The sequence below is a fragment of the Nansenia antarctica genome (genome assembly GCF_963989245.1).
Source record: "Nansenia antarctica genome assembly, chromosome: 11".
Taxonomy (NCBI): Eukaryota; Metazoa; Chordata; class Actinopteri; order Argentiniformes; family Microstomatidae; genus Nansenia; species Nansenia antarctica.
This window is the reverse complement of record NC_137681.1, coordinates 2,564,290-2,577,488: the sequence shown is the minus strand read 5'-3', so window position 1 is coordinate 2,577,488 and position 13,199 is coordinate 2,564,290. Positions and strand designations below refer to the sequence as shown.

Here is a 13,199-nt window from a genome sequence, read left to right as displayed (position 1 = left end):
CAGGGGACGAGGGACTGACAGACAGAGGGGGAGGACACACACACACACACACTCTGATACACTGAGCCCAGGGGACGAGGGACTGACAGAGAGACAGAGGGAGGACACACACACACACACACACACACACACACACTCTGATACACTGAGCCCAGGGGACGAGGGACTGACAGACAGAGAGAGGGAGGACACACACACACACACACACACACACCCACACACACACTGACCAGCTCCAGTAACGCCACACTTCTGATCAAACTGCAGAGTCGACAGGCGGCATTACCAGGAGATCAGGAGAACATCTTCATTACCAGGAGATCAGGAGAACATCTTCATTACCAGGAGATCAGGAGATCAGGAGATCAGGAGAACATCTTCATTACCAGGAGATCAGGAGATCAGGAGATCAGGAGAACATCTTCATTACCAGGAGATCAGGAGAACATCTTCAGCCTAACGGTCCAGGATGACGGGCATGATGCAGACCACCGTAGAGTACAATAACGGATACATGCAGGAGCAGAGCACCGGGGGGGAGGATGGTGACTACACCATCCAGGAGGACGAGTGGGACCGCGACCTCCTGCTGGACCCCGCCTGGGAGAAGCAACAGAGGAAGGTGTGATACTGTTTACTAGATCTCTACATGTTTACTAATAGTTTTAATACTGCTGAATAGGCCTGCACGTGTTGTTGTCAAGTGTTAAGCTTGTTCTGTGAAAGTGATTGCATGGAGGTCAAATTAAAAAACAACAACAATCTGCTACAGTCGTGAAAAGATTAGGACAACCGATATAATAAATAGGGACATATCAATATTTGATCTTCTTTCAAATAATATCTATAGATAAATGTGATATAATTGAATCAAAAACAATGAAAATGTAACTTTGTTATTATTTATTTAACAAAAAATTAACAAAGATGACAGTTCCTACTGAGTTAGGACACCCTATGCTCTAATAGCTGGTATTGCAACCTTTGGCTGAAATAACCTCAAAGATGTTTCCTATAACTGTCTACCAGTCTCTGACATCTACTGGGAGAGCGTTTTCCCCACTCCTCTATGCAGAATAGTTTCAGCTGTGTGATGTTTGAGGGGTGTCTGTGTGATGTTTGAGGGGTGTCTGTGTGGTGTTTGAGGGGTGTCTGTGTGATGTTTGTGGGGTGTCTGTGTGATGTTTGAGGGGTGTCTGTGTGATGTTTGAGGGGTGTCTGTGTGATGTTTGAGGGGTGTCTGTGTGATGTTTGAGGGGTGTCTGTGTGGTGTTTGAGGGGTGTCTGTGTGATGTTTGAGGGGTGTCTGTGTGATGTTTGAGGGGTGTCTGTGTGATGTTTGAGGGGTGTCTGTGTGATGTTTGAGGGGTGTCTGTGTGATGTTTGAGGGGTGTCTGTGTGATGTTTGAGGGGTGTCTGTGTGATGTTTGAGGGGTGTCTGTGTGATGTTCGAGGGGTGTCTGTGTGATGTTTGAGGGGTGTCTGTGTGGTGTTTGAGGGGTGTCTGTGTGGTGTTTGAGGGGTGTCTGTGTGATGTTTGAGGGGTGTCTGTGTGATGTTTGAGGGGTGTCTGTGTGATGTTTGAGGGGTGTCTGTGTGATGTTTGAGGGGTGTCTGTGTGATGTTTGAGGGGTGTGTGTGTGATGTTTGAGGGGTGTCTGTGTGATGTTTGAGGGGTGTCTGTGTGATGTTTGAGGGGTGTCTGTGTGATGTTTGAGGGGTGTCTGTGTGATGTTTGAGGGGTGTCTGTGTGATGTTTGAGTCGTGTCTGTGTGATGTTTGAGGGGTGTCTGTGTGGTGTTTGAGGGGTGTCTGTGTGATGTTTGAGGGGTGTCTGTGTGATGTTTGAGGGGTGTCTGTGTGATGTTTGAGGGGTGTCTGTGTGATGTTTGAGGGGTGTCTGTGTGGTGTTTGAGGGGTGTCTGTGTGATGTTTGAGGGGTGTCTGTGTGATGTTTGAGGGGTGTCTGTGTGATGTTTGAGGGGTGTCTGTGTGGTGTTTGAGGGGTGTCTGTGTGGTGTTTGAGGGGTGTCTGTGTGATGTTTGAGGGGTGTCTGTGTGATGTTTGAGGGGTGTCTGTGTGGTGTTTGAGGGGTGTCTGTGTGATGTTTGAGGGGTGTCTGTGTGGTGTTTGAGGGGTGTCTGTGTGGTGTTTGAGGGGTGTCTGTGTGATGTTTGAGGGGTGTCTGTGTGGTGTTTGAGGGGTGTCTGTGTGATGTTTGAGGGGTGTCTGTGTGATGTTTGAGGGGTGTCTGTGTGATGTTTGAGGGGTGTCTGTGTGATGTTTGAGGGGTGTCTGTGTGGTGTTTGAGGGGTGTCTGTGTGGTGTTTGAGGGGTGTCTGTGTGATGTTTGAGGGGTGTCTGTGTGATGTTTGAGGGGTGTCTGTGTGATGTCTGAGGGGTGTCTGTGTGATGTTTGAGGGGTGTCTGTGTGATGTTTGAGGGGTGTCTGTGTGATGTTTGAGGGGTGTCTGTGTGATGTTTGAGGGGTGTCTGTGTGATGTTTGAGGGGTGTCTGTGTGATGTTTGAGGGGTGTCTGTGTGATGTTAGAGGGGTGTCTGTGTGATGTTTGAGGGGTGTGTGTGTGATGTTTGAGGGGTGTCTGTGTGATGTTTGAGGGGTGTCTGTGTGATGTTTGAGGGGTGTCTGTGTGATGTTTGAGGGGTGTCTGTGTGATGTTTGAGGGGTGTCTGTGTGATGTTTGAGGGGTGTCTGTGTGATGTTTGAGGGGTGTCTGTGTGATGTTTGAGGGGTGTCTGTGTGATGTTTGAGGGGTGTCTGTGTGATGTTTGAGGGGTGTCTGTGTGATGTTTGAGGGGTGTCTGTGTGATGTTTGAGGGGTGTCTGTGTGATGTTTGAGGGGTGTCTGTGTGGTGTTTGAGGGGTGTCTTGCAGCACAGCCTGTTTCAAATCACCCCACAGCATCTCAATAGGACTAAGATCCGGGCTTTGACTTTGGCCATCCCAGAACTCTCCATTTCTTTCTTGGTAGCCCTTCCTTGGTGGATTTACTGGAATGTTTTGGGTCATTGTCATGTTGCATGGTCCACATCCACTTCAGCTTACATTTTTGGACAGTTGGTCTCAGTTTGTCTAGGTGTTCTCTGGCAGACTTTAGTCTTGCCCTGGTGTTTTTTTTTACAGCAAGGGTTTCCTCCTTGCACACCTCCCATTAAAATCAAACTTGTGCAGTCTCTTTCTGATGGTAGATGCATTAGGTAGATGTACTGTGACATCAACTGTGTTAAGACTTACCTGTAGGTCCCGTGATAACATTAGGACTGTTGCCCTAGGGAACACAGGGATAAAGTACAACAGGACAGGCCTGTTGTAGGGAACACAGGGATAAAGTATAACAGGACAGCATAGTGGGGACGAGCCAACAATAGCTCCCACAGCAATGACCGGCGCTCGCTCCCATTCCTCTGATGGACACTTGGCATGAGAACTGTGGACAGATGTCTGTACCAGAGGAGTGACGTACGCTGGATCAGAATGGATGCTCTACCTCACTCTGACTGTGGAGGAGTGGAGGAGTGGAGGGGCATCCAGAGTAAGGGGACTGAAGGGGATGGGAGGGAGGGAGGAGGAACCCACCTTTCAATAAGTTACCAAGACATAACAGGCCGGTTTCACAGGTTTAATGGGCCAGGTTTCTCACAGTAAATGGACTGCACTTATATAGCGCCTTTATCCAAAGCTCTTTACAACGGCCTCTCATTCACCCATTCACACACACATTCACACACCAACGGCGGCAAGCTACCATGCAAGGCGCCGGCCGGCCCCACTCACTGGGAGCAATTTTGGGGTTCAGTGTCTTGCCCAAGGACACTTCGACATGTGGCCAGCCGGGGCTCGACTCGAACCGCCGATCTGCCAACCTTGCGATCGTTAGCTAGCGGCGGCTCTATCTCATGAGAAATAAGGCTGGAATTGTTTATATAAATCTCGCGGGATTGATCAAAATAAGCCTGGATTGTCCTTTAGCCACGTTGATGGACAATACCCCCCCCCCCTGGACTAAATCACACCTTCAATATGACATCTCCATCGAAGACACTTTCTAGTCTAGGATTAAGGCTTAAGCCTCGACTGTGAAATCGCTCCTAGAAGTATAATACCCTTCATGTTGGAATCATATCATATCCCAGTGATTATCTCCAGCGGTCCCTGGCCTTGCAGCAGTGTGTCCTGACAGACGGTAATACGACTGTGATCACACAGAGGAGGTATGTTACACCTCGGGGATACCGCCCCCCCCCCCCCCCTACCAGGTCACTGTATTTCTGGGACAGGGTTCTGGCACTCTTTGTCCCCGGCGGCATTTAGTACCCTTGTGCACCTGCTACCAGGACTGATAATGATGAAATGATTGATTGGATGATTGATTGAATGACAGACAAATGATGAAAACATCATACCGCAAAATATTGGCAGGTCACTGGAGAGACATTGGTGTGACAGCACCTGCGGTCGTCGTGTGATGGAATGGAAACATCAGGGTTTTGATATTTTGGTTTCAGGTGACGTCCACAAATGTATTCCCATCCGTCTGAAACAGGTGCAACGAGCTACAGCCCTGAACTGACTCAGAGAAGTCAGAGAAACAGCAATACTTTGGCCATTTGCCTCATTGCAAGATTGATTGCAAGATTCACACCTTCGATCAACGATAGGCCACCCAAAACAAAGCCAAGACAACCACCTCCTCCTCCTCAAGGTGATCCAGCCTCACCACACCAGCAGAGGGCAGTAGTCTTGTGGCTCTGACATAGACAGACATGCATTTACTTACTTACCATGACTGTGTATATTTACTGTACCCACTCAAGAGGGAGTACAGACTGTTAAACTGTCAGCTCCATGTTTGCTCTCCAAAACAACTATTCAGGTCCTGAGTAGGTATTTACTGTAGGTACTTTCTACAAGTGTTTAAAGGTCATAAACACTTGACACCATTAACTTGTGCTTCTGACGAAGTCATGATTCTTGAGTATATTCCAGAACAAGCGAATAATAAGACCATACCCGCTTACAACATTATTTACACTCGACAATCCAGAGGTAATAAAAATATGGATATCTGTATAATTCATATAATCCCAAAGTTTTCAACGGCACATTCATTTTCATCTTATATCTGCTTGGCTGAGGCACCATGTAACATCGTAAATGGTAAAATGGTAAATGGACTGCACTTGCTGCTCCAAAGCGCTTTACAACGGCCTCTCATTCACCCATTCACACACATTCACACACATTCACACACCAATGGTGGCAAGCTGCCATGCAAGGCGCCGGCTCGCTCACTGGGAGCAATTTTGGGGTTCAGTGTCTTGCCGAAGGACACTTCGACATGTGGCCAGCCGGGGCTCGAACCGCCGATCTGCCAACCTTGTGCTCATTAGACGGCGACTCTACCTCCTGAGACACAGCCTCTACCTCCTGAGACACAACCTCTACCTCCTGAGACACAGCCTCTACCTCCTGAGACACAGCCTCTACCTCCTGAGACACAGCCTCTACCTCCTGAGACACAGCCTCTACCTCCTGAGACACAGCCTCTACCTCCTGAGACACAGCCTCTACCTCCTGAGACACAGCCTCTACCTCCTGAGACACAGCCTCTACCTCCTGAGACACAGCCGTGTTACAATAACAATAGCCACAGCCATGACAAAACCTTGAAACAAAATGTGAAGGCAGACACAAAAACACTGACAATTACTAGCCAATATAACGTATTGGTTTTGATTATTGGATATTAATTCTTTGGACAGTATTAGACACATACAGGTGTTGGGAAAAGTGACATTTATCTAAAACGACTTTATAAAACTCCCAATACAACCTGCAGGTGGTGAGATAGATTATAGATAGATTAGATTTACTGTCCCCAGGGGGAAATTCATTTTCACACCACTGTACAGTATACATATATACATACAACACCCTATAAACACAGACAACAACAGACAGTACTACAACATGACAGATACACAAGTACACACACTCAGCGTGGTCTGTTATTTAAGGCAACAATGGTTGCGGGGATCAGGCTTTTGCCAAAGCGAGCCCTTTGATTGAATGTGTTCCTGCAGGGAGTAGACCTGACTGTGTGTGACTGAGTGAGTTCCGTCTCTAGCTGGCTCCTGATAGGAGGAAAAGCAGGGTGTCACTATCGACCCCTGTTCCATTTGTCCCACAACCCCCTACTGGACGGTATGTAGAGGCCGGTAGCGATGCAGCCATGCATGTACGGGTCAGGACAGGTCAGGTCCATTATCCAGCGCGGGGGTGGGCAGATGTCTCTGGGCTCGGATGCCTCTGGGGTTATCTTTGTGGTTGGTTCTTGGCATCTAGCAGCAATGTCCTCTGAAGGGTTAAACCTGCGTGAGAGGGCAGAGCAGTGAATGTGAATGGCATGGAGGGCTGCTGCTTTTAGACAGTGAAACACAACCCAGTCAGAGTCGGGGTCCAGGACTGGGCAGTGAGATTGACAAGGCCTGTTTCCTCTCTGGCATGTTGTGTGCCTGCGCCGGGGCATTTCACAAGGCGGTTGGGTTTCAGCTCTATACATTCTAACTGTGACAGGGTTTATTGAGGCTGTCATCTATGGGGGCAAATGTTTTTTCGCCTTGACGTGCATGATGGCACTGGGTGCCTTTGTTTTCAAGGGGCGGTTGTGGCGCAGGAGGTAGAGCCGCCGTCTAATGATCGCAAGGTCGGCAGATCGGCGGTTCGAGCCCCGGCTGGCCACATGTCGAGTTGTCCTTGGGCAAGACACTGAACCCCAAATTGCTCCCAGTGAGCGAGCCGGCCGGCGCCTTGCATGGTAGCTTGCCGCCATTGGTGTGTGAATGTGTGTGTGAATGGGTGAATGAGAGGCTGTTGTAAAGCGCTTTGGATAAAGCCGCTATATAAGTGCAGTCCAATACCATTACCATTTGAAGTTGTGATAATAAATCCACTGATTGAGCTGGAAAAAACAAACCAATCATCCTTATTCCAAGTGCAGGACAACAACATTTATTTGGAATAAACAATGGTGACACACAATGAAGCTCATGCTCTGGGGTCGACCTGTATCGATCAGAACAAACGCTGACACGTCTGTTCTGTCTGTTCTGCTCAGACCTTCACAGCGTGGTGCAACTCCCACCTGAGGAAAGCCGGGACACAGATTGAGAACATCGAGGAGGAGTTCAGGAACGGCCTGAAGCTCATGCTGCTGCTGGAGGTCATCTCTGGTAGGCCTGTACTGTATGCTACCATATTACTACCATATAACATTTAACCTGTACTGTATGCTACCATACTACCATATAACATATAACATACTACCATATATACTACCACAGTATTGTGTCCACATAGTTTTGTCCATATAGTGTACATAATGATAATAACATTGGATAATAACATGTCCACTGGCAATCAGTCTGTTATTAACGCCTATGAGATGTTGTCCTGTCACAGGTGAGAGACTTCCCAAGCCTGACAGAGGGAAGATGCGTTTCCACAAGATCGCCAACGTCAACAAAGCTCTGGAGTACATCACCAGCAAAGGCGTGAAGCTGGTCTCCATCGGAGCTGAAGGTCTGTCAACACCTTCATCTGGCCTGAACCCAACACAGCCGTGCCTTTTTTACCTACTAAAAGAGCCCCTCTTTACAATGCTAACCTGCTATATACACACAACGACCACTAGTTGGCCGCTTGTAAATTGCCCTGCTTCCTACACAGAAAAACTGCAAAATAGCTTTATACGAGCTTATCCTGAAGTTATTTTGAAAATGTAAGGATACTAGGTGGTAGAACGCACATATCTAGGAAAAGTCATGAAAGGAGGGTCCTGAAATTTGATCGAGTGCAATGATATAATATTTGTCTTTACTCATGGCTGATTAAGTGTTAAAAACAAACACCTGCTGTTTCCTAATAAGGTCTGTGGTTAACTGATGAGTTTCTCCTGCAGAGATTGTGGACGGCAACGTGAAGATGACCCTGGGGATGATCTGGACCATCATCCTGCGCTTCGCCATCCAGGACATCTCAGTCGAAGGTGAGAGAGAAGAACAGTCAAGAGGGCATATGTGACACAGTCTGATCATTTGGTCCTCAGGTCGGGATCTGATGTAATGATCTGACTTTTCTTTAGAAAAATGTCCACGATGTTGAAAATCAACGACACATCACTAGTCAACTAACACAGCTTGTTTTGTGAGCCTGCTAACAATGTAAAGTAGTGTTATAGTTAACTAGGTAGCAGTGGGGATTACTCACTGAATCCATTGAGTTGCAATATTTTGGCTTGACTAGCGAGTTTGTGTTGGGATTCGTATTTCCGTATTTCCGTAGTTCCGTGTTTCAAAAGAAACGTCCAAACATTTTGATTGGTTGCCGACATGCGGACCAAATGATCAGACTGTCACATATTAGTATGTGCCGTTGAATAGACAGACATCAACTTATTGTGACCTTCTGTTGAATCGCCGCTAAGATCAGACGGAACTGTACCTGCTGTTGCCACATTAGAACTGTACATGTTGTTACCACATTAGAATTGTTGTCTGAATTCTATTTGTCTTCTTCTCTGGTAGAAACCTCTGCCAAGGAAGGTCTTCTTCTGTGGTGCCAGAGGAAAACAGCTCCCTACAGGAACGTCAACGTTCAGAACTTCCATGTCAGGTGAGACCGACTAGTGAGTTTGATTTAAGGACAGGACAGGAAGAACAGGAAAATGTTGTTATGTCAACAAAGCTTTATATTCTATCTATATATTTCTATCACGGAGACTGCCAATGGCCCCGAGCCTGAGCTAGATTACTCTGTAGCTGTGATGTGATTGGTTGTTCTCTCCCTATGGGTACGAAGCTGGAAAGATGGCCTAGCGTTCTGTGCACTGATACACAGACATCGCCCAGACCTCATAGACTACGCCAAGCTCAACAAGGTCTCTGCTATGCCCAGATGCATGCTGGTCCTAGACCTGGTCTGAACTGCATGCAGGGAGTTGCAGTGCCTATAATAACCTGACACCTACTCTAGTGGAATTTAAATGGATACATTGTGTGGCCTTACAATAATAAAGTTGTATTGTATCCTGTAACCCTTTCCTCCCCTTTTCCCACGCACCTGCGGCCTCGTACCTTTGATCGAATCACTGATATTCAGTATAACAGCACGACCTCGAGTGTGATATTGCTTTTATACAACAGTTCTACAGCGCCATTTATTAGTTAACAGTAATAAGCGACAACGGATTATGATTTGGCTCCGCCAACAAAAAATAGTTCCGCAACTGAACTTCAAGTGGACTGTTGCCTAGTAACCTGAACAACATCCGCAGGCTAGCTACTTTGTATCGTGTACATTTATCTGTATGTTTATTGTGCAACCAGTGAAATATGACTCGGTTGACAGTCGCTTTGATGGCATGTGTGAATGCGATTCAGACGAGTTGACATCAGATAGTACATTGCTCATAACAACCGTTAATGTAGTCTAATTAACGGTCATTTAATAGAACACCTGTGCAGCGGAGTGATACATATAGTTAAAAGTCCCGCACTCATTGAATGCCTTTAATTTGTCCAATCAAATTACTTGGTCGGAACTAACTGTTGTATAATCTTGTATAATGCATAGCGCTTTATACATGTCATTTATTATTATTATTATTGTTATTGTTATTATTATTGTTATTGTTATTGTTGTTTTTGTATTAATGATGTATGTTACTGTGTCTATAGGATGACCCTATGGGAAACCTGAATCTGGCTTTTGAAGTGGCAGAGAAACACCTGGATATCCCAAAGATGTTGGACGCTGAAGGTAACTACTTTAATCTACTTCCTGTTTTAACCACATTACCAGTTCAAACCAAGGAGGATTGGTTTCAGTTTTCAAAAATCTATATTTAAAATGTTTTCTTAGGCTGAACAACTGTCCCTCCTGGTAGCCCCACCACCTTTCTAGTCAGCTCTGTTTAAGTCTCCCCAATGAGTGTTAAACTATTGAGACAGTAAGATGGATCTCTATGGTACAGTATGTCTATGGCTAATGCTAATGCTAATTCTAATGTAAACTTTCCCTGAATGAATGACCTTTTACAGATATTGTCTCTACACAACTACCTAACACTCCCAAATGACCAAAGTGTGTTTCTATCATAAGTACCTTTGAGTTGGCTCAGAAGGTGACGGTGGTATTTTAGTGTACACTCCCTCTCCCTAGTTTGTAGTTCTATTCCCTCCCACTGAACTACTTTTGGAGAATGCAAGCTTTTGATGCCACTTCAAAGAGTACTAAATCGGTGGTCCTAGCAATTATCAAAACCTGTTTCCTTAGGGGGTCCTAAGGAGGTGGGGAGCCCGGATAAGCTCTTCCAGTATTCCCTCATCCTTCGCTATTTCCTTTCCTTTGTCACTGAATTTATCCTCTGGCTAATTATTCCTCTCATCTGGAAGGCTTTCATCCTGTATTACTGCTCCCACTCTCCTCTCTCCAACTCTCCTCTCTCCAACTCTCCTCTCTCCAACTCTCCTCTCTCCAACTCTCCTCTCTCCAACTCTCCTCTCTCACTCCTTATATAAGACACGCCTCTCTCCCACTCTCCTTCCCTCCACTCCTCTCTCCCCCTCTCCTTCCCTCCTCTCCTCTCTCCCACTCTCCTTCCCTCCTCTCCTCTCTCCCACTCTCCTTCCCTCCTCTCCTCTCTCCTCCTCTCCTTCCCTCCTCTCCTCTCTTCCTCCTCATATAAGACACTCTCTCTCCCACTCTCCACCCCTCCTCTCCTCTCTCCCCCTCTCCCTCCCTCCTTATATAAGACACTCCTCTCTCCCCCTCTCCCTCCCTCCTCATATAAGACACTCTCTCTCCCACTCTCCACCCCTCCTCTCCTCTCTCCCCCTCTCCCTCCCTCCTTATATAAGACACTCCTCTCTCCCACTCTCCTTCCCTCCTCTCCTCTCTCCCCCTCTCCTTCCCTCCTCTCCTCTCTCCCCCTCTCCTTCCCTCCTCTCCTCTCTCCCCCTCTCCTTCCCTCCTCTCCTCTCTCCCCCTCTCCTTCCCTCCTCTCCTCTCTCCCACTCTCCTTCCCTCCTCTCCTCTCTCCCCCTCTCCTTCTCTCCTCTCCTCTCTCCCCCTCTCCTTCCCTCCTCTCCTCTCTCCCCCTCTCCTTCCCTCCTCTCCTCTCTCCCCCTCTCCTTCCTTCCTCTCCTCTCTCCCACTCTCCTTCTCTCCTCTCCTCTCTCCCCCTCTCCTTCCCTCCTCTCCTCTCTCCCCTTCTCCTTCCCTCCTCTCCTCTCTCCCCCTCTCCTTCCCTCCTCTCCTCTCCCCCTCTCCTTCCCTCCTCTCCTCTCTCTCCCCCTCTCCTTCTCTCCTCTCCTCTCTCTCCCACTCTCCTTCCCTCCCTCCTCATATAAGAGACACTCCTCTCTCCCAGTTCTCTCATTGGATATGGTTTAATTAGGAGGATTCTGTAGTGGCTGTGTGTCTCAGTGCAACTTCTTTTCCTTCTACATTATTTTTTCATTCTTCTCATCCTCCTTTAACCCCCCCCCCCTCCTCCTCCTCTTCTAGACATCGTCAACACCCCCAAGCCAGACGAGCGAGCCATCATGACCTACATGTCCTGCTTCTACCATGCCTTCGCTGGAGCAGAGCAGGTATAGACACTAGTCTCCACCACACAGTAGAGCCTTTCTGGAGTGTGTGTTGGACAGTTGGGTCTGCAGTGGTTATGATACTTGTAGTAGCAGGGTAGTGAATTCCCATACAGATGATAAGTCGGCTTTCTCATCATGGATCCCATTTCCTACCTGAAAGATTGAAATCCATACACACAGTAACCTATATATTTTTTTCATGTTGTGTCTTATTGACTAGTTCTGGGTGGTGATACCAGTTGTTTTGTTCTACCGTTATGATCCACGTTGTGATATGGAATTTGACTACAAGTCAAAACACGGGCAGAATGTGTGCTGTTTAATTAATACATTAAACATGACTATAAGACACACTGTGACACCATTGAAACGTTAGCTCTGTTAAAATTAACAGCTTTCTATACACGCTACAGTGGAGACCAGCAAAATAGAGAATAGGCAAGAGATTGACATGCTATAATAACATGAAGTGATACATTTACAACCAAAACAGTCAGATTTGAGGTTATATATTATTGAGACCAGAGGGGAAAATAGTCTACTGTATCCACGACAGTTGTAACACCATGTGATGTATGTATGTTGCTGGTGTATTCAAGTATTCAAATGTATTGATTGTAAGTCGCTTTGGAATAAGGCGTCTGCTAAATGCCAAAAATGTAAATGTAAATGGTGTGTGACCGCAGGCAGAGACGGCAGCCAATCGCATCTGCAAGATCCTGGGAGTCAACCAGGAGAACGAGAAGCTGATGGAGGAGTACGAGAAGCTGGCCAGCGACGTAACAACCAACAACTCTTTCTTTCCTTCACCATAATGAATTGTATCAATTGTGTGAATGCAGTTTGGTGAACATAAACACCATACACATCCAATATTTAATATTTTTAAAGTTGTTAAGTTGTGATCTTAGAATTATAAGGTTCTATCTCCGTCTAGGTTAGTTCAGAGATATTGAGCGTCAACGTTTTTACATTCCATTATGTTGTGTGAGATGGAATCTTTGTATTTTATTAATTACTAACTCAAATATTTCAACATTTTAAAAATAACACCACACAGGCACTAATAAACACCTAATGGATCAGATTATGTAAAAAAACTAAATTTTGACAAAAATTGAGATAGAACCTTATAATTCTAACGCCACGAAGGGCTCCCTTGAAAAGAGATAATATCTCAATGGGACTAAATCAAAGGATAAATCAAGTCTAGATCGATCAAAACAAATGTCCCACCAGCTCCTGGAGTGGATCCGCCGTATGACCCCGTGGCTGGAGAACAAGGTGCCAGAGAAGGCCATGGCCAACATGCGGGCCAAGCTGGAGGACTACCGGGACTACCGCCGCATGCACAAGCCCCCCAAGGTGCAGGAGAAGTGCCAGCTGGAGATCAGCTTCAACACCCTGCAGACCAAGCTGCGCATCAGCAACCGGCCCGCCTTCATGCCCTCCGAGGGACGCATGGTCTCGGTGAGTGGGGAGGAGGGGTGTGTGTGTGTGTGTGTGTGTGTTAGCTTACTAA

At 46.8% G+C, this 13,199-nt stretch overlaps 1 protein-coding gene across 2 annotated transcripts in view; it reads left to right on the top strand.

Annotated features, from left to right (window-relative positions):
• Positions 1 to 538: 538 nt before the first annotated feature.
• LOC308167109 (alpha-actinin-2-like) overlaps positions 539 to 13,199 on the top strand; it is a gene marked incomplete at its 3' end in the record, with an annotated part of 30,082 nt that continues 17,421 nt past the window's right edge. For both annotated transcript variants that reach the window (XM_080541482.1, XM_080541481.1), the window contains exons 1-10: positions 539 to 622; positions 7,141 to 7,255; positions 7,485 to 7,604; positions 7,984 to 8,070; positions 8,609 to 8,696; positions 8,883 to 8,961; positions 9,761 to 9,842; positions 11,592 to 11,677; positions 12,364 to 12,456; positions 12,917 to 13,147. In XM_080541482.1, coding sequence (XP_080397608.1) covers positions 7,231 to 7,255; positions 7,485 to 7,604; positions 7,984 to 8,070; positions 8,609 to 8,696; positions 8,883 to 8,961; positions 9,761 to 9,842; positions 11,592 to 11,677; positions 12,364 to 12,456; positions 12,917 to 13,147 — 891 coding nt within the window. In that variant the 5' untranslated portion in view covers positions 539 to 622; positions 7,141 to 7,230. The remainder of the gene's footprint in view (positions 623 to 7,140; positions 7,256 to 7,484; positions 7,605 to 7,983; positions 8,071 to 8,608; positions 8,697 to 8,882; positions 8,962 to 9,760; positions 9,843 to 11,591; positions 11,678 to 12,363; positions 12,457 to 12,916; positions 13,148 to 13,199) is intronic.